This window comes from Carassius carassius, chromosome 49, assembly GCF_963082965.1.
Source record: "Carassius carassius chromosome 49, fCarCar2.1, whole genome shotgun sequence".
Lineage (NCBI taxonomy): Eukaryota > Metazoa > Chordata > Actinopteri > Cypriniformes > Cyprinidae > Carassius > Carassius carassius.
In genome coordinates, this window is record NC_081803.1 from 16,028,336 (window position 1) to 16,052,503 (window position 24,168).

The 24,168-nt window shown below is 37.4% G+C and overlaps 1 protein-coding gene across 2 annotated transcripts in view; it reads right to left on the minus strand.

Annotated features, from left to right (window-relative positions):
• Positions 1–24,168, minus strand: part of LOC132132172 (unconventional myosin-XVIIIa-like) — a 55,947-nt gene that overhangs the window by 1,650 nt on the left and 30,129 nt on the right. The window contains exons 7-40 of one of the 2 annotated variants that reach the window (XM_059544476.1): positions 23,416–23,558; positions 23,228–23,328; positions 22,789–22,852; positions 22,557–22,701; positions 21,496–21,660; positions 21,315–21,405; positions 21,034–21,226; positions 20,083–20,169; positions 19,547–19,688; positions 19,300–19,459; positions 18,742–18,928; positions 18,416–18,611; positions 18,217–18,326; positions 16,687–16,752; positions 15,279–15,407; positions 13,661–13,804; positions 13,179–13,268; positions 12,827–12,946; positions 12,277–12,394; positions 11,955–12,082; positions 11,656–11,810; positions 10,403–10,526; positions 10,075–10,275; positions 9,498–9,608; positions 9,270–9,374; positions 9,046–9,192; positions 8,837–8,950; positions 6,532–6,648; positions 5,911–5,994; positions 5,601–5,738; positions 5,055–5,240; positions 4,634–4,773; positions 2,951–2,995; positions 1,676–1,798 (exon numbers count right to left, since the gene is read on the minus strand). In XM_059544476.1, the coding sequence (XP_059400459.1) occupies positions 1,687–1,798; positions 2,951–2,995; positions 4,634–4,773; positions 5,055–5,240; positions 5,601–5,738; positions 5,911–5,994; positions 6,532–6,648; positions 8,837–8,950; positions 9,046–9,192; positions 9,270–9,374; positions 9,498–9,608; positions 10,075–10,275; positions 10,403–10,526; positions 11,656–11,810; positions 11,955–12,082; positions 12,277–12,394; positions 12,827–12,946; positions 13,179–13,268; positions 13,661–13,804; positions 15,279–15,407; positions 16,687–16,752; positions 18,217–18,326; positions 18,416–18,611; positions 18,742–18,928; positions 19,300–19,459; positions 19,547–19,688; positions 20,083–20,169; positions 21,034–21,226; positions 21,315–21,405; positions 21,496–21,660; positions 22,557–22,701; positions 22,789–22,852; positions 23,228–23,328; positions 23,416–23,558 (4,358 nt within the window). In that variant the 3' untranslated portion in view covers positions 1,676–1,686. The remainder of the gene's footprint in view (positions 1–1,675; positions 1,799–2,950; positions 2,996–4,633; positions 4,774–5,054; positions 5,241–5,600; positions 5,739–5,910; positions 5,995–6,531; positions 6,649–8,836; positions 8,951–9,045; positions 9,193–9,269; positions 9,375–9,497; positions 9,609–10,074; positions 10,276–10,402; positions 10,527–11,655; positions 11,811–11,954; positions 12,083–12,276; positions 12,395–12,826; positions 12,947–13,178; positions 13,269–13,660; positions 13,805–15,278; positions 15,408–16,686; positions 16,753–18,216; positions 18,327–18,415; positions 18,612–18,741; positions 18,929–19,299; positions 19,460–19,546; positions 19,689–20,082; positions 20,170–21,033; positions 21,227–21,314; positions 21,406–21,495; positions 21,661–22,556; positions 22,702–22,788; positions 22,853–23,227; positions 23,329–23,415; positions 23,559–24,168) is intronic. The other variant, XM_059544477.1, reaches the window with a different exon arrangement.

Genomic DNA, 24,168 nt, shown 5'->3' on the forward strand with positions numbered 1-24,168 from the left:
TTTCTGCCCTGGGGTTCTCTTCACACTGTTTGAGCTGCGGTATGTAACTGTTGATGCAGAGCTTGAAGATGATGATTCAGAATTAGATTCTGACTTGGACGTTCCAGATTCTTTCTTTCTTGACCTTCTGGATCGTCTCTTTTCTTTCTGTCTGGAATGCTGCCGAGTATGACCCTCATTGGAGGAGCTGTCAGACTCAGAGCGCCTGTTCTTTTTCTTGTTTTTCCACTTGCTGCTCTTGGAGCTGAAGGAACTCAGTGAGCTTCCGGAAACGAACTCCAAATTCGTTAAGTCGGGTGCTGCATGCCAAGGATATTTGTGAGCCGACGCTGGTGCTTCCAGGACTGCGGCTTCTAGATCGTTGGCTCATACTAGTTTGGCCCATAATCACTGCGGCTGTCATCCATCCAAGAAGTACTACGTCGCAAGCTGAACTTGCTCACACCAGACTGAGCATCATCATCTTGGCCAATCCCACAGCGTGTGGAAGCCCGGCTCGGGGCAACTGAGGACACCATGGACTCTTATCAAATTCTGGACTGATTTTGGTCCAGTGACGGTCTAGGCCTTTCTTGGCCTTACTGGCAGCATCAGAGTATGCCTGGGATATCAGTGGACCTCGGTCATCCAGGTTATCACCAGTCTGAGCCCTGTCTGTGGATTTGCTTTTAGCTTTGTGCAATTATAATCTGTCAGGCATGTCCGGCTACTTCGAAGGGCACTGAAGAGGGAGCTGTCATCCCCTGCACCTCCATTCCTGTCCTTCTGATGGGAGCGTTTCCTGTAGCTGAGCGAACTCATCACAAACACTGAACGGCTCTCATCCAAATCTTTATTTACTTCCTCCTTGCCCTCTTTTCCCTCTTTTCCTTCTTTTATATCTTTCACATCTGCATTAGCAGCATTGGTGTGTCTGAGACAGACAGAAGTGACATTAAAAGTGGCAGAATTTCAGATAATCAATGAATGAAACAGGATGATACCCATGACAGAGATAAACATGAATTCAAAGAACGAAAGAGATTTGAGAGGTAATTTAGGAGCATATTTTACACCAACACCAGGAATAAACTTAAAAGGATTAAACTCCTAATGGCAGTTATGTAACCACACCATACTAATACTACTGGGGAACAGAACAGTAACAGCAGCTCCTGGTGAGACAGTCATGAATCCAACGCCATCAAATGCTGTCTTGAGCTTATTAGCAATTCTTACAGATGGAGAGGACATATGTAACTCTTGGCTGGTAAAACACATCAGTAGCGCCCCCAATGTTCTTATCCTGTAGCTACAAAAGCTGCCTATACTCTTTGAACAACTGTTCAATCAGCCTTCCACAGAAAACTCATGGAGGATTAAATGAAACACTGTAAGTTAAATATGCATCTGTTAAATATGTATTTTGTATAACTTGAAAGGGGTTCACTAGCTAGATTATAGATTAGAACACTAAAATTCACAAAACTATTTTTTATGTCTTTAAAGCTTTAATGTATACTTCCAAAAATAAAACATACATTAAACATAAACAAACTCATCATTTAGTCACTAGTTTCCCACCAATATTAAATGGGGTTTGATTTCTCCAGCTCTGGGGATCATCAAATGATGAAATGATGAAATTATCAAATGATGAAACTGTAATATGCAACTAAAAGGATTCCATGCTGACCTGGTGGCCCTCTAGGTACCTTCATCAGAGAGTGTCTCGGTGGATCCATTGCTCTTGGAGAGCAATGACTTCACCCCATCCATGCGGTCCTCCACTTCAGAGTCCATATCCGATTCATCTCCACTGCCAAAAAGAGAACCGCAATCAAATGTAGCAGCCGATATAAAGGTCATTTTGGCTGGTCAGGGCAAGAGGGTCACATTACTTCAGTTAGTTGTTAGTACCAATAAAAGAAATTGGGGAAAAGAACATTTGAATCTGTTCCACAGCAACTGCCTCTATTTTAGAAGATACGAGAGAAAGAAATGGCTCATGTCAAACACTGAAGTCAGATCTTTTACTGCATTTTATCTGTGGAGGTCTGAGAATGTAGTGGTACATGTAAGATCATTCCCATGAGCCTTTACAGTTACTATAGTTTGATTTTATGAATATACACAAAAGCTTGTACTAGCATAAATCTGTCTACAAAAATTGCATAAACACACAATCGGGGACGCCATACTGTGGATTTAGGCTACAGACGTTTCTGGAGAATTTTAACATTCTGTCACACAATTTAAAGCTTAAGCACACACACAGCTCACATTCAAACACTAATCGACCGTGACAATCTGATTCTATTGGTTGCATATCGCAGTTCCATCCAATTACAGAAAATCAAACCGAATGCAATTATTCCCCCTTCCCAAATCCTAGCACAACGACACACATGAACACATCACAACTTGCTAAGTAGTTAAGATAAGTAGCAAGATACAGTTAGCAAGTTGCTCTAGAAATTCACAGAACACCTGGGGAACTTTATGCAGAATCAAAATTCAGTCTGGAAGTGGAAACTTAATACATAAATTTGGATTTTCAAACAAACACACAATGAAATGGGTCTAGAGTGGGATTAATTTAACAATGTTTTTTTCTGTGTTTTTCAGTTTTTAAATGTGATATTTTCATATTTTCCTGGATGTAAAAATGGCTGTGATGAAAATATGGCTGGTGTAATAATGGGTAAAAACAGATGAGCAACACATGATGATATTGTTAAATGTACAGCACATGCTCATGAAGACAGGAAAATGCTGCTGTATTAAATTAGTTATTTGATTATTAATTCTTCCCATTTCATCTGAAAATAACGTTTGCCATGTAAGACTTCACATGGTTTGTTGGACTGCAGAATAATACAACAGCATTTTCACATGTTCTTACAGTGAATAGCATTACAAACTCAAACCAACAAACAGCTGTGAAACAAACACCATTCAGGATTCTCACGTTTTGTTCTTTCTTTTCTGATACTTTGTCACCGTGTCTTGTAAACTGCCAAAAATAAAATTAAAATAGACAAAAATAAAGGGAAAACGAGTTAGTAGTTGATCATATATATATATATATATATATATATATGTGTATATATATATATATATATATATATGTGTATATATATATATATATATATATATATATGTGTATATATATATATATATATATATATGTGTATATATATATATATATATATATATATATATATATATATATATATATGTATATATATATATACATGGGCGTGGTAGTGGGGGGAAAAGTGGACCTGACCCATCTAGGGAGAGGGCCCTTTGAAATCCCATCAATTTTTTTTTTTTTTTGTTGTAGCCTAATTCGAATTAATTGGGCCCTCCAATTGATGTCATTATTCATTTCAAAATATATTGATAACACCAACTGAGAGAATGAACTCAGTGCCAGACACTCTGGAACCCCCCCAAACCCCCCCCCCCCACCCCAAATGGTTTAGTCCGCCCATAGACGGCAGCCAGCGCAAACAAGTACGCAGTGAGTCTTGAGCGGTCTAGAGTCTGGGAGCCTGATCATGCTGCGCAAAAAAAGCCCAAATCGGGCTTTCAAAAAAAAGAAAGACAGGAAGGAAAAAGAAAGGAGACAGAATGAGGGGAAGCAGCTGATGACTGCTTTCTTTCCAAAAGGTGAACTGAGTTTGCTTGTTATGCACCTAACGTTACATCCAATTAAAGTTAACGTAGTCAACTCCAGACAGCTGCTGCTAATGTATGTATGCTAATGTTAAATCTTTAGCTTAGTTTGTCAACCAGGTTGCTTGTTGCTGTAAGTAAATTATGGGCCAGGCCTAACGTCAGGTTGCCAACATTAACCAGTTTCAAAAACAAACAGTGCTGTGCTTAAAAGCTATAGTCAATGCTCAATAAATTCATGATGTTATCAAAGCCAATGAATAGGGTTGCAAAATTCTGGGAATTTTCAAAGTTGGAAAATTTCCATGGGAGTTAACAGGAATATAAGGGAATTAATAGGAATTTACAAAACTGAAAGGTTATTCCTTTATAGTTGACTTTTTTTTTTCATTATGGCAGGCTTAGCTTATTTGATTGGTTTCTGAGGGTACAGTTGTCTCGTGTTCTCCTGTTCAAAAATAAATGTTTTTAATTTAAAACTTGCATCAGTATCATGGATCAAAATGTTAGTACACAAATGAACCCGATGTAGCCTAAGGTTTAAAGGTATTTGAGCACAAGTAGGCCAAATGCATCAATTCAGGTGGTGAATGAAAGAACCAGTCATTACTATAATCTGATTTGATTATAGATTTAAACACTATTTATACTTGTTTATATTCAAATAATAAAAAAAAAAATTCATTCAAAATTGAATTTTCATTTTGCTAACCGGCATCGTACAATGGCATGTGTAGGGGGCCCACTGACATTGAGAGTATACAGGGCCCAGAATTTGGTGCTATGCCCCTGTATATATATATATATACATATATAAATTGGAGACAAGAAGTAAAAGTAGAAGAAGAGGAAAAGCAAAATAAATCAAAAATGTATGTAAACGATAGTAACATGCAGTGGTCATCCTGATCAACTTCAGAGAATTGTTGCCATGGGAACAGTGGCATTAACAGGAGACTAATCCTCATACCTGTTGATGAGGTCATCATCATCATCCGTCTCCATTTCATCTTCCATAGCAGCCTGCAGGTCCCCAATCCGCTTAAAGGCCAGCTTCAAATCTGCTTGTAAGCTCTGATTGGCTGCTTCCAGACTTTCAATATCCATTTCCTGTTAAAGTCCAACCAGAGTTATAAAAAAAAAAATCATCACAGCTTTACCACAGTGAAAATAGTGTGTTTTATGCAGTACCATTCCATTTACCTAACCATGGTAACGAGGAGCCATCTATGGTTTTACCAGTGGCCTTACTACAAACACCACAGTGAATCTATGGTCACTTTGCAAGAACTATGTCACTTTCCATATAAGGTTCCTGTGCTGCAGTTTTCCTTCATTATAGTTGCTAAAGTGATGATGACAAGAGAATCTCTGTATTCTCTGGAACTCACCAGCTCATGTTTTTTGTGACTGGCCTCTGCCTCTTTCTTAGACAGTTCAGTCATCTCCTCCTTAATGTCCCGGGTCTGTCGTTGCATGCGCTTGTTCTGATCCTTCTCCCGGTTTTCGCTGGCAATACGCTGGTCTCGTTCCTCAGTCATCTTCTCCAGGTTTTCTTTCAGCCGTGTCACAAGAGACTGGAGGATGAACATGAACAGATGGAAAAGCCAGAGATTTAGGGCTCATAAAAAACGAGGGACAGAAACATTCTGAAGCAATTTACTGTAAATGAATTCTAGCCAATGATGGAGTTGTTTATCTGCATGTGCCATGCCACGTTGTTTTAGCTCCCAGTGCATCTAAAAGAATTATGCATGGATTAAAATAACAATTCCTTGTATAACATTAAATCAACGAAAGCTAAAGTGAAATTTATGACTAAAATACAAAATGAAATAAAAATAAAATTACTGAATTTTTTTGGAACGATCCTGTTTCAGAGTCCTGCTATGAATTAATTAAATTTGCCATGAAGTATGAGCCGTCACATGACTCACCTCCAGACGTTTGGTCTGGGTCCTCTCATATTCTAGTTTGGTCTCTAGTTCACGGATTTTGGCTTCCTGACGACTGACCAGTGATTTCTCCACCATAGATTGTTCCTGAAAGTCAAGCTGTGACCGCAGGGAGTGAAGCTGCCAAAACACACACACACACACACACACAGGTCACTCTGAAGTCATGTTTAAGACTGACTGCTTCTCTCTCACTGTATGGTCCCTAACCATCTACAAATCCACCATATACTCCCATAAAGAATAAAGAGAGCATCTGCCTTTTTAGTGTATTTAGTTTTTTTTTTGTTACCTTGTTCTGGATCTCTTGTTTTTCCTTCATGGCCTCTTCCACCTGGGTCTGCAGGTCACTGATCTGCACCAGATCTCTAGTAGACTAAACACACACACACACACACACACACACACACACATGTAACATATACCGTTAATTTGAACTCTTAATCTATACTAGTAGTATTTTAAATGTTTTTTAAAGCTGATGTAATGTTGATATATACATATATACGGTAATAAATATATAATCTTTGACTTTTCATATCATACACATTTTTGGTTTTTGAAAGAATTTTTGGTTTTTGGTCAAAATACCCTAAAAACAGTAATATTGTGTGCAATTTACAATATTTTTAAAATATCATTTATTCCCCTGATGTCAAAGCTGAATTTACAGCAGCAATATATGATGATACGAAACATTTCTTATTATTATCAATTTTGAAAACAGTTGTGGTGCTTAATATTTTTTGGGAAACTTTTTTTCAGGATTCTTTGATGGATAAAAAGTTCAAAAGAACAGCAAATGTTACTTTTGATCATTTGAATGCATCCTTGCATTCAACACATTAATTTCTTTTGAAAATATCTCCCTGATCCCAAACTTTTATGGTACTATATATATATATGATGTCACCTGAGCCACTGCAGCTTTGTGTTTCTTCATGAGTTCGTTCATGTCCTCCTGATCCTCCTCTAAGCGAGACTGCAGGTCGTTCTTCTCTCTCTGTAGACGACTTATCTGCTCCTCCATCTGTGGGAGACAGAACAGACAGGGTTGGATGAGTACCTTGAATAGTTTTATTCACAAATTTCTAGCATGAGGAATTGTCACACAACCTGTCCATGTTGCCAACTGTCTGATTTGGCAGCTTCTACCGTGTGACAGATACAAATACCATACCAAAATACTGCAGAGTTTGATTGGATGCACAGAGTTTGGCATAAAACAACAAAATATGATTTCTCATACCCTTTAAAACTAACAAAACCTGTTTATTACACACACACACACACACACACATATATATATACGTACATATATATATTGAGTGCAGTGTTAGTTCAGTCCGGCCACGGAGGCAAGGCTGTGAACAGCTGATGCGGTCAGCTGTCAAATCGCTCCTATCACTACCACTCTCCTATTAGACACAGGACATATATATATATACACGTGGCATTACTGCGCGGTAAGTATGCCCGCAACGGCTCGCAACCCTCCCTCCCTCCCCATTATAAGCATGAGCACATTACTGCGCACCTTCTGGCTGTCGTCTTCTTTGTTTCAGATCACTAAGGCTTCCAAAATCTTAGCTGATATGGACCTCACTGCGGAGAGACACCCATCTTCATAACCGTACCACTGCCACATCTACATGATTATCACTGTTTGATTTAAAGACATTATTAAAAGTCTTAATTGTTATGTATTTCTAAAATCATGGTTCCAGGGGATTAATGTTAAAGGGTCTTGTATGTTCAATTATTCTGGGAGCAAGAACCCCCATAAGGAACCATACCGCCAAAGATAAATTGTGTTCAATAAACTCAAGTAAACTTGCCAAAGTGGTTCCTGTCTGAAATATATTTATGTGTATATATATTTTATTTGGGTTGTATTTTTCTGCTCTCCATGACCCTTTCAGGATTAAAAAGTCTAGACTACCCCCAAAAAACATAACTTTTAGTAACAGTTTCCAGAGTAGCACTGCAGTGTTTAAACAAGTTCACTTCTGCCATTTGAGAGAAAAAGTTTAGAGTAACATTTCAGTGTGGGACTAAAACACTGTCATTACATATATTCACTTAGCTGACGCTTTTATCCAAAGCGACTTACAAATTGCTATATATGTCAGAGGTCGCATGCCTCTGGAGCAAATAGGGGTTAAGTGTCTTGCTCAGGGACACATTGGTGTCTCACAGTGGATTCGAACACAGGTCTCTCACACCATAGGCATGTGTCTTATCCACTGCACCAACACCACCCATCTCCCCTTCCTCATAAATAATAAATCTGAGCCATTTAAATCTGAGTACCATATTTTTAGAGTACTGAAAGAGTCTATAGCATGAATGGTGGGGCAATCAGAGAATACTAGCTGGACTGAAATTCAGTTTATCTCCATCCTTTTTCTATCTTCAGCGAGGTATAATGTGAAGTGACAAAATCAGAATATATTTAAGATATAAAATTCCATGTATATCAGGATTTGTGTCAATGAGATTTCACCGTAGGTGGAGCAAGACAGCATGACGCAGCTGGAATAAAAGCTAAGCAACTCTCAATATGTCTTGTCAGCTGTCACAGTCACAGTCAGTTAGGACAAAAACTCAGATAAACATGGAAGAGACAGGATTTAATGCTTTATCACGTCATGCTCGGTAAGAACACCTTGATTCAGGGTTTCTTGATCTGACTCTGGAGGTTTACTTTTTGTCCCTCTGGAATATTTATTCTAAATGTTTTTTTCCATCAGCCCGAGCAGGACAATGATTGAACTGTAAGCACTTTATTTATCTTTACTTAGCAGTCTGAGAGAATCCTGACAAATTTACTGCTAAGTACTGCTAGTAATTGGAAGAACTAAATAAAACTTGTGAAACATCTGAAAATGTGGGCTAATTCCTTAATATTTTAAAAGTTGAAATGGTCATAAATGTTGTACAAGATCATGTCTTGTTTATGAACAATGAACTGTTTAAACAAGAAATAAGACAAACAATCGCTTAAACAAGTAAACGACTAACAAAAGACAGTAATCAGACAGTAAACAAACATCTTAAAAAAATGAAGGACAAACAATACAGTAAACAAACACTCTAAAAACAAATAAGCAAACAGTAAATAAAGAGCCCAAACAATCATATATAAATAAACGTACTCTATGTTTGAATAAACGTGTGATTAAAACATTCAAACTTATTTATAAAATATGACTCACAGCCATCTTGGCTTTGGTGATTTCATCCATCTGGATATGAAGGTCTTCAATTTCCAGCTCCATAGACTTGCGTGCTTTAACTGCAGCTGCGCAGGCAAACTCTGACTCCTCCAACTAAACCAGAAACAACACACATACAGTCCTATTTGATTTATCCATCTAGTGAGGGACATTAATTGTCATTTCTACAGCTCTGATTGTGATTCCACCTTATTTTTGAGTGCGATGATCTCTCTTTTGCTGGGCACATTACTCTTTAGGTGGTCCAGCATCATCTGTGCATCAGCCAGAAGAACTTTTGTGCGCTTCAGATCCTTCCTGAGACGTTTCTCTGTCTCTACATCCCTCTGACCAACCTGTTATATGGTGTGATACTTTGCTGAGTGTAGTGTTGTATTCTGTCTGTGATATTTGTTTTTTGTTGTGTTAGTACCTGTTCCTGTGCCATCATCAGTTTGGACTCCAGGTCTCTCTTTTCTCTCAGAACTCTCTGTTTATCTTCATATTCCTCCTCTATCTGCACTTCCATCTGCTTCAGCTACACACACACACACACACACACACACATTTCAAAAGAGCCATGAGGGAACATGGAGGAATGAATGAACCCAAAAATAAACCCATGAACCCATGAAGGTGTGTTAAGATCCTGTTTGTTCACCTTCTTACTGCAGGAGAGTCTGATCTCCTCCACTTCCTCATCTTTACTGTCCAGCTCTTTAGAGTGAGTTTGTCTCAGTCTCTCCATCTCCATTTCCAAACGGAGTTTAGCCTAAAAGATCAAATGAGGTTAACTATTGCTAATATCCTCTGAAAAATAAAAGTTTCCAAGTTTTAATTTCCCACCCTTCTGCAATGAATGATGTTATATATATATATATATATATATATATATATATATATATAATTTACATACAAGTATTTATAAATATATCAAATTAGCTTTTATTTTTCAGTTTTAATTTTAGATCATTAGTTTTTTTAATCTTTTAAAAAATATTTTTTATTTCAGCTTTAGTTTTCAGTTTCAGCTTCTTTTCATTTACATTTATAATTTTTATGATTTTCATCTAATTGTACTTTATTTTAACTTCTACGTTTCTATGAACGAAAATGATGTTTTATAACATAATTATATTTGTTTTACTATGATAACAATAATAACAATGGTTCTAAACAGAATACAGTATAATTCATAGTCGCTATCCATCTTCGATTCGAATGTTTTTAGCTTGTACCTGTTCCAGCATCTGAATGGTTCCCGCCTGTTCATCAAGCTCCTCCTCTTGATCTTTGACGTTTGCTTCCAGTTCACGCAGTTGCTTCTTAACCTTTGCTAGTGAAGCCTCGTCTTTTGACTCCTGAGAGGAGAGATCCTGGAGCTCGGATTCCAGCTGCTCTACCTTCAGACTGACCGTACACAGCTCTGTGTCCTTCTCCTGTTTGTTCAGTTATGGAATTGTCATTAGCTAAAGGTTTTATTACAGAAACCTGAAGTTAAGTAGGCAACATGCTTAAGGATATGAGAACGAAACATTTACTTACAGTATCTATCTTGAGTCTTACCTGTAGCTGTTGTCTGATTGTAAACACCTCGCCAGTTAGCACATCTCTCTCGCGGCTTAGTTTCTCTCGCTGGTTCCTCTCCTTCTGTAGTTCCTCTTGAAACTGGTTCTTCTCCACGTCAAACCTGCCAGAAATGTCAGTAGATAGACAGGTTTTGAGACATGTAATTTCAAGAGCAACATGACAATCTGCTCATATCTACAATAGTCATAATCTAGCAAACACAAACTTCAGTTGGGAGGCATTCAAGCAAACATTTCCTCATCTGATTTTTTGTCTGAAAAGTGATTTGTGAGCTTCGAGTCAGCCTCTTTTTCATTTTGCAATTTTCCAGATGCTGGAATTTCTGTGAGCAAAATGAAGTCTATGCATTGAGGTTACTCGTGAACTGTCAAGCATTTTAAGATTTAGTTCCAGCTCTGCATCTGATATCTGATGTTTTTTAGCTATGAGCAACATCAGCCAAATACTAAAACACCCATATAAAAACAGTCCAGCTATAAACAAACCCAGCCACAAGCTCAAACAATCAGACAGTAAATATATAAATTACAAAACACTCAAACAGGAAATAAACAGCCCAAACAATCGAACAGTAAACAAACAGCTTAAACAACAAACAGTACAGAAAGAGCTCAAATAGAGATCATACAATAAACAATAAATTGAGATGTCTAGGAATAAACAATGAGTAAACGAACAGCTCAAACTATAACCGAACAGCCCAACTAATCGGAGAGTAAACAAACTGCTGAAACCAAAAGAGTAATTAGATAGTAAATAGACAGCTTTAACTAAACAGCAAACAAAAGACAGTAATCAGATAGTAGACGAACAGCCTAAACAAACAGCTTAAACAACTAAACAAACAAAAGACAGTATTTAATTAAACAACTTAAACAACAAACAGCAAACAATCAAACAGTAAAGAGCCCAAACAATCATACAGTAATCAAACAACATAATAAACTGTTTACTGTAATTTATGATTCATCAAACTGTATGATTAAACAATGAGTAAACGAACAGCCCAGAAAAAAATAACAAACAAACCACTGAAACTATCAAACAGTAAACAAACAAAAAGCCCAAAAACAAACAGCCCAAACAATCAAACAGTAAATGTATGGCCCAAACAAACACAGGGTAAACAATAATCAGAAATCTCTGTAATCAGACTCCAGCAGGTGACCAGGCAGGAGACTGAAGACACAGTCTGAGGTACAGTTGGTGCGTGTATGATTGGCTCTTACTTCCTCTGCTTTCTCTCAAGCTCATAGTTGCGTCCCTCTTGATTTTCCAGGTGCAATTTGGTGTCTTGCAGTTCAGCTGCCAGCCGCTGGCATTTCTTCTTCAGCTGCTGGACTGAACGCTGGGAATCCTCGTGGTCAGCCTGCAAGTCCCCGAACTACACAGAAAAAGAGACAGGAAGGTGAATTTAATAAAAGTCTAAAAAGTCTGAGGTGTTGCTGGTCAATGTCAGAGTATCATTTACACACAGAAGGCCGTGTGTGTATGCATTGTGTGTGTATTTACTGTGTGCGATACTAACTTTTCTCTCCAAGTGTCTCTTGTTCTGTTGTTCTGTCTCCAGCTTGTCCTCCATCTCCTGCTGGAGCTTTTTCTTTGTGAATTCTGTGTCTCTGATGACACGTTCATATTTCAGCCTCCATTCACCTCCTGACATGCACAAACGCACAGAGACAGATTTTTTTCAGAGTTGTTGTTATGATGAGCTGTTTGTGTGTGTGCTTTCAGCAGTTTTTGACCAAACTAGCCCTCTTTCCATCCCAGCGTCCAAAAAATGCTATGTTCTAATTAAAATTAAGCATTTCCATAATCAGGTTATAATGCTGATTGTGTTTCTTCTTTACCGGAATCATCACCACCATTGTCCACCTCGCCGTTGAGTTCTGATGCTTGGAGGAGTCTGGCCTCCATGATCTCCATCTCCATGGACTCCATCTGTTTCCGCACGGCGTCAAACTTCACCTGAGTTTCAGAAAAAGAAATGAACAGGCATGTTCTACAGCAGCCCACTCACAAAATATGCTCCAACACACTTTCACCACTTTTTTTTTTGTCAATCCATGGCACAAGCAACTCATAATTTAAAGTAGTTTAACTAGAGTAAATCTACACGTATGAAAAAGTACTTAGCTACTCTACAAGCTACTGAAATGAAGATGCCATTTTGTTTACCATATTAAAAACAATATTTTGAACTGTTACTAACAGCAGCATTTTACTAAATACTGTACCAAAAAGTCATAAAATGTTATCTTTAAGTTACTAGAAAAAACTATACTATTTTACTGAATTCTATAACTTAAAAACAGTTAGCCTAGTAGCATCTGTCCTTTAGGTAGTTACTCCCATCACTGTTTAATAAAGACTGAAGCATGATTAATAGAGTTCATGTACCTGCAGATCCTTCATGTCCTTTTCCAAACGCAATCTCTCGCTTGTTTCTGTCTCCAGCAGCTGAGATGTGGACTCCGCAGTATTTCTCTCATCTGATAGCTCTGCTGTCAGCTCTGTGATCTACATAAACACACATATGTGATTGTTTTTCTAATATGGTGGAGGTTTTCTGCTTTTTTATATTTTCATTAAGACTTACCTACTAAGTTTATTGTCTATCCTTGTAGAGACTCACTGCCTAAGTCAAAAATAACACCCTTTGCTTTCTCAACCTCTCTCTCGTTTTCTTGAAGCAGCAAAAATGAGGCCCTGCTTTGCATTTGAAATTAAATAAGATGCTTGCATCTCTTACTCGACTATCCAGACCATCCGAGGTCAGCCGCAGCTCATTTCTTTCCTTCTCCACCTTCTCCAGCTTCAATTTCAGATGCATGATCTCCTCCTACAAGTCAAACAACAATTTTATCTCCAGCAATAGATAATACTGATTATTTCGATAAGAACAAGATGATCTTTGGACCGAGGCTTGTAGAGCTAATATTATATGATCTGGTGTTTTTTAAAATCTTTTAATCAGGCAATATCTGGCCAGATGGCAATGTTGCATTTCTGAAGCACATGCTTTGAGCTGGGATTGAGATATGATGGCAGCAGGAATCAAAGAGAAGTCTCAGCTCTAAAGCAAATGCAACAAAAGCCCTCAGATCATGTCATCTTTAAGGCAAACGCGTCCACAAACACAGATAAACCTTCGAGCTCTTCTGTAAACTGACAGGAGCTTTGCATAGCGAGCAAACCAGGGAATGAAATAAAGAGTAAGATACAAAGTCTCACATCTTTTCCGCGCATCTGCTCTTCGGTGAGCTGAACCTCCACTAGAGGTCGTACTGTGGTGAAGAGCTTCCACCAGGGCCAGTCCTTCACACCATTATTCTTCTTAATGTTCTTCTGGACACAACGGATGGCCAAATCCTGGATCTGAGAGACAGAGAGTGATTTTTAAAGTGAATATGAAAATGGTCATAATTTACCTCATGTTGTTATATTTTATTATAGCACATAAATCATCATACAGTAGGTTGAAACTTTCATGCAGCCCCAGTTTTCATTCATTTTCATTATATGAAATACAGTGGCCCAAATATTCATCAACTTTTATGTTTCAGGGGGAAAAAAGCCATATAGTTTTGGAACAACACAAGGATGAGGTAATGATGACAGAGTATTCATTTTGACTGAACTATTCTTTCATTTCTGCATCACATGGGTTCAGAACAGGCTGATGATACAGATCTCCATCTGTGAATGACATGACGGTTGCATTAATAGCGAGGCATGAAATGATTAATGTTCCTTTGCAAACACAATCATAAAAGCCACCTTATGACTTTGATATATGACATTTTTGAAAAAGTACAGAAAGACTTGCAAACCAAAACTGTAAATCCGACTGGAATCAATTAAATGCACATTATGAAGAACTGAGAGGATCTGATTTAGAGGCCCAACTGCATGCCATGATCTGTGTTCAGAGGAGCTTTTACTGATTTGAGAACTTCTAATGACTTATAATTCTAGGGAGACTAAACGGGAGAGCACTTAAGAGAAGTGTGTCAGTATTACAATACTTTCTACTACAGTTTACTATACAGAGACAAGTAAGTAATTTGTAGGTTAATTCCCTCAAAAAATGTAAAACCTTCTGTGGTCCTTTCAAAACATTACTTGGTTTGTTTGAGCTGCATGTCACCAGCAAATCTGACTCAACCAATGGACTGAGTTTGGGGCAGAACTGTTTGTTTGGCTGACCAATGTGAGACTGGGGGAGTTTTTTTCTGCAGTTCTGCCCGGGGACACTAGGGTTGCAGAAATTACATGCTTCGGCTTAAATAAAACCTAGTCACCTCCGTAAAGGCTTACCTGCTCAATGCTGTGCATTGATGTGTGCATTTTCCTCTTAAAGCAAACTGATTATTACTATTGAAAAGTCTGGGTAAGCAAGATTTATTCATTTTTTTAAGGAAATGAATATTTTAATTCAGTAAAGATGCATGGGTTGTCAATAAAGATGCTGATTTTTTATTTTCTATTCATCAAAAAAAAAAAAAAAAAAAAAATGTCACTGTTTCCACAAAACAAGCATCTTCAACATCGATAATAAAAGGAAATGTTCCTTGAGCACCAAATCAGCATATCAGAATTTCAAATATATTAAATTTTTTATTTTAAATTGTTATAATATTTCACAATATAACTGTTTTTACTGCATTTTTGAAAAATAAATAAAGCCTTGATGAGCATAAGAAACTTTCTTAAAAAAAAAAAAAGGAAAAGAAAAAAAACTTACCGACCCCAAATTTTTTAACAGCAGTGTTAGAGAATAAATGTTAAGATTCTGATTGACATTGTATTTTCAGCTCAGGACTGAAGCAAAATGGAAAATTGACTTTACCTTCCTCTTTTTGAAGGCCTGTCGAGACAGAAAGCCCCTGCAGGCGGCCTGGAACAGCGTGATGTTCTGTCTGGTGTGTTCATCCCTCTGTCCCTCTAGTTTAGCCACTGTTCCAGCCCTGAAGAACACCTAACACACACAAAGTTACAGACGAGACAACAGTAAAGAGAGCATGTTAAAACTGAACTGTATATTATGAAGGTCTTAAAATGTCAGAGAACAATCAAAGAGACAGATACATTTGTAGAGAGTCATAGTTTTAAACAGAGACAACTTTTAACTGTAATATAAGGTTCATAAGCACATGGAGGTTTTTCATAATTAATTACCAAATTGTTGCAGTATCATTTGCAATTTTAAACTTAACAAGAGGTGGCTATCCTTCAGACTACAGTATCAGTTTTCTTCAATTTATTATTCATTAAAGAAGCAAATATTTATTTTTTAGTCTGTTTTATTATTATTTATAAAATACTGTATATTGTATAATATTTGACATTTTATTTCAGTTATATTGTGTTTTTATTGTTTATTATTTTTATTATATTTATATTATATTTTTTTTATTATCTGATCTGATGCACACAGTCACAAAATCAGATGCAATTTAATCATAAGACATGCATTTGAGAAACAGCAGGTGAAAACGGCAATCTGTCTCACCTGATGGATGTTAAACTAGATATAAACAACTTGAGGGTTTGAAGAGAGCAAAGATAAAGAAAATCTGAAAATCACAAAATGTTATCAACACTCGTGCAATAATTTTATCTGGCTTCATATTCAGAAATAGACCATCTGTCCACAGCAGTCTGAACGACTCGAGTGAATCAATGTCCATTTAATGCATGTTTGGTTTATTTTTCATTGCAAGTAACTGTAACAGCGCAAGTCGAGCAGAACTGACAGGAGATGCTGGTGGAGTTGTAAATCAGTATGCTTTGTTGCTCGAATCCTTCGTCAAGGGTCCCTGACATTTTAATCCATTTCTGAGCACAGTTCGGCCTTCACAAACCTTGACGCCAATTGCAGCTGCCACAAAATAATTACTAACTATTCCAACTTATAATACAGTCCAATAAATCTCCATTCTTCTGGGAATGCGCCATGTGGGGCTTGTTTACACACGCCGCAGGTTTTCCAGCTGATGGGATTAAACTGTTGAGTGCCAGTGTCTGTTCACGCTGATTAGGATGGCATGAAGAACCAGGAAAGACACAAACAAACAATGCAGCTCACGCCGAGATGAGATTTTCTTGATTCCAGGCGATGGACCACGCAGTAGCAGACACAAAAGCACGCAGATGAAATATCATCCACTGCATATAATTTACAATTTGACTCACCTGCATCCTTTGACGCTTCTGAAGTGATAAAATGGATAGTAACTTGTGTATGTGTTACTCACCCTGCTCAGGCCCATGTGATAGCTGCTCTTCTCTAATTCCAAAGACTCCAAAAGCTCCTCTACTGCCTGCAATGACAAACACACTGTCATGTCTAGTTCACACCGTGTACATTACAAAAACACTGCTGACCCCTGTGTAGGCCTACTGGACACACACACACCGGGTATTCTCTCCCGCTCAGTCCCCAAACTGTCCAGACTACCATCAGCCCTCACCGTGACACTGACACTGTCTTTGTCATGCGGAAAGGTCTTGAGAACTCGATCTATCTGAAAGGGCCCATCTAGATTACAGCACTAAAGGGGGTGCTGGCCCCTAACAACTAAAGGGCCATTGTTCGAATCACTTCACAAAAACCTCTCCTCTGAGACATGGTTCTACCTCCCTCTGTCTTTTTCTTTCTCTCTGCATCTCTCCAGATAGAATTTTGCATCGTCTCGACTTCCTATGGGACTCGAAATGCGACTGACCTCTGCTGTGCCACAAAAAGAGGATGGTCATCTTTCTGTATTCTTTTTACTCTGAGTCTAAAATTGACTTTTTTACTACACCAGTCAATGGAACAGCCATTAATATTTCAAACTGCCCATGGAAGTTTATTTTGCATTTTTTGATTTTAGGGTTAGGGACAATGTGATTTTTTAGCTGTTTATTATTTACAGCACAGGTTTGTGCAAGTCAAGAACATGCTCATTTCTGTGAGTAAAAAATAAACAATTAACAATAAAACAAATAAATAAACAATAAAACTTTAATTTCTTGTGAATCTCACAGTGATTTAAAATTTCACAGTTTGAGTTTATATCTCACAATTGCAACTTAAGTATCTCAAAATGACTGTTATTCCACAATATGAATTATATCTCAATTACGACTTCATTTCTGATCATTGCAATTTCATATTTCACAATATGACTATATCTCAAAATTGTGAATTTCTTATAATTGAATATATCTCACAATTTTGTTATATCTTCAAATATTACTTTTTATATCACAATATAACTTCATTTCTCATAATTGCACTTTTATATATCGCAATTTGATGAAATACAATATTTCCCATTATATATATCTCCACATATTTCCTATTTAAGCTTCCATTCATCTCATGAATAACTTAATTTTATTTTCTTGGTAATGCCAATTTTTACTTGCACATGGAACTGGCGAGTGTTAATTCTGGACCCTGCCTACAGTGTAGATGCCCAGGGCCACAGTGCAAAGGTTTTGTATATAACTCTCCTCTCCCCTCTAGCTGATAATTACAACATTTGGGCTTTTAGTAAGCACTAAAGCCCAGAGCAATTACTACATTTTTCCTGTCTGTTCTGCGTATTGATTCAAGTAAGAGACCCAGCTGGGGTTTTTTGATTAAGCCATCACAATAACCCTGATTACCCAGAGTTCATTCTGTCTTGGACTCACAGCACACAAGAGCGAGAGGAGCCCAAAACTTCATTTCGGTCATTTCTAAACCCTTTGTTCTATTATTTCATTACTCATTACTCTCTTAATTAGCTACTCACTCGTTTCTCATCCTTCACAATGTAGTCTCGGCCCAGTTTCTTGGTCAGGTGAAGGGCCAAAATGTCAAAGCGTCTTCTGAACTCAGAGAAGGCCATGTGATCAGGGTAACCTGCAACAAGCATGCGGATATTCAGCAGGAAATAAAGGAGAGGACTTGATTTTATCTATTTGATTGGATCTTTCAGTCTCTCTTTTCACCTTGTCTGCAAATCCTCAAGCTGTCCAGCAGTTTAAAGCCACGGATCTGGGCCCTGAGCAAAGCCACATCCATCTGCATGAGTCCAGGGTCACAGCTCTCCTCTGGGGACCCTGTGGCCCTCAGCACCTCCGCTCGGGGTAACAGACAGTGGACAAAGTGAACCCTGGATCTATGGACGGTGTCCAACAGTGCATCCTAATCAAAAGAGAAATACATAATGTGTATTTTTAGCCATTTCTTGCAACTAATAGGGAAACTGAACAATTTCATAAGAGAAAAAATGTCAACAACTAGTATTCGGTGTAGGACCCTTTTGAAAACCTACCACTTGGAGTTTAATCTGAAGACAGAGAGACTTCTTTTTGACAGTTGCCATGCCTGTGGTGAATGTCTTCCTCATACTGGTGGCCCGACGCATCGCGAGCTGAGAGACGCCCTCCAGTCCAGCGATGGAGCCTGTCAGAACCGCAGCACTGCTGGAGCGGCCCACAAACATCCCACTGATGCTCTTCCTGTTAGGAACACACAGTGAGTCTTGAGGGGTGTGCGATATGTATAGTCTACAATAATAATGTGTTTATTTTATTACCTATCTGCATTTTGAACAAAACAGTGTAATGAATGATTCAATGACTGAATGAATCGTTTGAAAGAATCATTTGAATGACTCAATCACTCATTAAGGACGTCAATTGCAGCCACCTACTGGCAGTTTTAGTTATAGATGTAAAATATCATATTTTAAATTAAATCAGTTTAAGGTGGCACAACTTTAATCTGATGTCTGGACTGTCAGTTCTTGTCATTAATCTTGAATTAAAAAAAATGTTTTTGACTGATTTACTGAAGTGACAAGTGCAATGGGGTTGTGGGTAGGTCTCACTTCTGGGAGTTCTGCAGCAGGTTGGCTGCGTTCTGGGGGGTGGGATTTAGCCTGGCTAGGTTCAGCCATCCATGAGTATCATATTCCACCCAATCTGTCCCGTGACTGTGGCCGAGCAGGAAGTTATGTGTGTTTTCACTTTTAAGCAACACTATGTGACCTGCAAAAAAACAATGCTTAAATTGGTCTAGGGCAGAATGTAAGTGTGTGAGTTTGTGCTTTTTTTTTGCATGTTTGTGTGTGTGACCTGTGCTCTCTCCCTCTGCAGGGCCATAGTAACTGAAGAGTCGCTGCAGGAGTGTTTCCTCAGACCCTCCCGGCTGCAAAACCTCCTCCTCCATCAGCCAGAACAAGCCCCTGGCCTCATCTGTCCGGGACAGAGTACGTACCTGAAATACAGACATGAATATCCACAGTCAAATAATCATAGGTTTCTTTCCTACACAGACATTTTCTTCAGGTCGCTCTCTCTCTCTTCTATTCTGATACTTATAAACACGGTTTAAAAGGACTGCAGTATATATAACCATGACCAGCCAACTAATTACTATATATAGGATATAGGACTATATACTTAATATAGGATTACATTTACCCTACTATGACAGTCTGTTTCCATTTTCAGCCTTCAAAAGTTAAATTTTTTGTATTAAACAAAAAAAAAAATAACACGGAGATGGAAATAAAATTAAGTACTTATCCAGCGTTCTTGTTAAAATAATCACACAGACACTCAAACTTTAAACATCAGCAGTTTTGACTAATTTAGAAAGTGCATCTCACCAGGGTCTGACTGGAGGACTGATCAACCACAGCTACTGAGCGAGAAGGGCTGGGCTCCAGGTCATCCAGAGTGATCTCAATGTTTTCCTGTATTAACACAGTAAAAAAAAAAAAAAAAAAAAAAAAAAAAAAAAATTTTTTATATATATATATTATATATATATATATATATAAGAAATTATTTTAGCAAGGATGCAAATAGATCAAATGTGAAAGAAGAAAGCATTTAAAAATATATCTATTTTAAAAAATGCTGTTTCTTTTAACTTTCTATTCATCATTAAAAGTTTTTAACATTGATAATAATATGAAATGTTTCTTGAGCAGCAAATCTAAATATTAGAATGATTTCTGAAGGATCATGTGAGACTGATGCCTGGAGTAATGATGCTGAAATTTCAGCTTTGCCATCACAGGAATAAATAACATTTTAAAATATATTCCAATAGAAAACAATTATAAATTGTAATAATAATTCAAAACGCTACTGTATTTTCATTCAAATAAATAGCCTTGGTGAGAACAAACATCTAAATAGCATAAAGAGGCATAAGACAGCACACTCACTTGCAGGTGATTCTTTATTACAAACGTTTCAGCAACACGCCTTTGATACCTTGACAAAGGTTGTGCCAAAGAGGTCTTATGCCTCTTTATGCTACTTTGATGTCTTCTGACCAGCAGCTCAGATGGTGTGCATATGCATGCTTATTTTACTAGAGAACAAACATCTTACCATAATCTTACCTTCATAATTTAATTATTGATTAACAAATGAATTGTCTAAGTATAGTGTCACATAGACATCCTTGGTCATTTTTAGCACTTTCTTGTGCAATGAGCTTTGTGTTTTTTAAATTCTATGTGAAGTTAAAAGTAGTTAAAGTAATTCAGTGTTGTAATAAGAACTGTGTTTGACATTTTGGTGTTGGTTATGGGTGTTTTGCGCACCTCTTTGTAACGCTCCAGTTCCCGTACGAATGTTCGCTCCTGGAACAGCATCTGCAGACGTTCCTGAGCATAATTATGACAGAGCTCCTCAAACGTGGCCCCACGCTGGTTCTTCACCTGACGAGGGTTCTGGAAGCCTGGTGTGTCCACAATCAGCAGAGAACAGAGAGAATGCTGACTGGACTTCAGCGCTCTGAAAGTAGAAAAAGACATCTGAATTCATCTCTTGTTTGATAAATCTAGTTGCTTTATGTAATCACCGGTTACTGCTTATGGATTACCTGTTAATGAGAGAGATGATGAGTGTGAAAAGCTCGGCGTATAAACCAGACGCCATGAACTCCAAACACTCAGCTGCTGTTGCTTTAGACACTGAAACGCACACAAAAACACTTTTTGAGTCATAAAATAGGGAAGCATTTATCACATATTTAAGAATGATAACAACAACAAAAAAAACACCTGAGCTATCCGTATCATCTGTACTCTGCCGGACACTTGAGGAGCGGGGAAGTGTGCCCTTGCTGTGCGTTTTAAAGATGGCGGAGGACAGCTCTTCCAGCGTGCAGCCCAGGAGATATGCTGCTTTTTGTGCCCACTCATGCCTGGCAAACTGCTTTCGGACCACTGAGGGGTCAGAAAGCCACATACATGAAAGAAAAACAGTGTTACCACAAAACATCTGTCATGTTATGGTGAACTACAATATGTTGTAGAGTGTATAGAGCTCAGGATTGATGATCAAAGAGAACAAACAGTTTCATTCTGGCATTCAACATCAGAGTGGAGACAAGCACAAAGGCAGATGAAAGATGAATGCACAGTTCTGTTAAAATGCTAAATAAAATAAAACATTTAAAGAAACACCTGCATTCAGTCTAAAAATGGAAAGAGAAAGAGAGAGAGACCTGCATTTACCTGCATCTGTTTGTGTGTTGTGAAGGGGGCAGCATGCAGCATAAATATGCAATAAAAGACATGTTTACAAATGGTTAAAACACAACAACTGTTATGAACACACACACACACACAAAAACATAATAGAAATTTTGTCATCATTTTCTTGCACTCATGTTGTTCTAAACCTATATGGTTTCCTTTCTTTAGTGAAACTTAAAAGAAGATATATTGAATAATATTGATATCCAAACACTTTTGGTTTTCTCTGACTTTCACTGTATGGACAAAAAAAACAGGTAATCAATGGTAACAGAAACTGTTTGGTTATCAACACTGTTCCAAATTTTGGTTTTCACTGAAAAAAGAAATGACATGAGGGTGAGTAAATGATGACTGAATTAAAATTTTATGCCAGTCGATCCAAATGTTTAGAGACCTCAAACACACACACTAAAGTCTAAACAATGAAACATTCTTTTAGTTTGATGGCTGGAAGGTCTCTACTGACTCTCAGTGGACAGATTTTAAAATGCACTCTGTGTAATTAGACATGCTGTATTTTACTGCTTCACACATTCAGATATTAGTAGTGATTTAGCCACTGGAGGAGCTGGTAGCTTTACCTTTGGTGGCCCCAGCGGCCCCAAGGTGGTATATGGCCCCTAAGATCAGCCACACGGTTTTCTGTTCTTCAGCAGAGATGCCCAGGACCTTCATGGCTGCCTGTAGCTTAGTAAACTGCTGAGCGGCTCTCTGCTTGTCCTCAGGCTACAGAGCATTTGATGTATGATACAATGTATAGAGATCAAATAGATAAAGTGTGTGTCTAATGATGCCACATTTGGTTTTTCTTACCTTCGCGTAAGGGAGGAGCCCAAACGTGCTGTTTTCAGCAAAGTGATTAAAATGAAGTTCAGTCCTGAAAGGCATAATATTCCATTAGCTGATCAACTTTAATCTGTAAATGTTTCCTGCTATGATCAGCATAATTACCTGCTATGACAATTTGCATGCCAGATTTGATATTTGTATGTCTAGAATATTACAAAATGGCATGGTGGCTGGATAGATTAATGCATAATTTAGACATAATATGCATTTCATATTCATGCTATTTAGATTAATTCACTGTAAAAATGAAGACAGTCAGGTCAATAATCTTACAAGATTGAACTAATTTTTTTATTCAGTTTAATATAATCTTTGATTATACTTAAGTGCCTAAGGCAGCAACTAAACTTAAGTTTTAAAATTGAAGCAGATTTTTTTTACAGAGTAATAGTCTCTTGTTTACTTTAGAGCTGCATCTGCTCCTGCCATCAGATAGTAAAACACATTGAAGCTTGATTCTGCTTCTGGTCGTCTGGTCACTCTGAACTTGTCCAGCAACATGGTCTGTTTGCAAGACATAAAGAAAATTAGAGATAAATATCCCAATGTCTTTAAGAAAAATTGTGTGTTATTGCCCTTGATGTACCCTACCTGAACAGAGGCAGAGGCCACCTGTCCTGCCTGGTCAAAGTCAAGAGAGACTATGTGAGAGAAGCGACTGGCGTTCACATTAATAGCTGTACTGCAGTTCCCGAAAGCCTCCAGAACCGTGTAGACCGCCTGCCATTTCTCAGCTGTGGGGAGGGGACAGTTCATAATGTTACAATGTTCTAATAAAAATCATAGAATTTATGTACAAATTTTTTTATTAAACTTAAAACTTAAATTAAAAATCTGTTTTTGAAAAATAAAATAAAACATTATGAATATAAAACTTAAAAAAAAAAAAAACTAAAATCCTTGGTAACTAACTGAGTTTAAGTATTAAAATGACTTAAAGTGAACTTAAAAAATATACAAACTAAATAAAATGACAAAAGCACACAAATTTCTAAAACATTAACATTAAAATGTAAAAATTGAAGATCAAAATAAAGGGTAATTAAAAATAAATAAATACTGTGTTATAATCCTAAAACAGCACTGAAACTCAAACACACATTATATTTTTATTAGCTAAGTCCAGTGTAATATAATATCAATTTAAATTCAATATAATATTTAACAACTGAATGTAGTGTAGCTATATATGTAATTAATAATTAAATTAAATAACATAAGTTCATTAAAATAACTTGAGTAATCATATCACTTGACTAACATAAAGTGTGAACATTTATTTTCGATAATAAATGTTCAATCGATAGATGTTACTGTTCAGTTAAATCAAAAGTGAAAATGAAC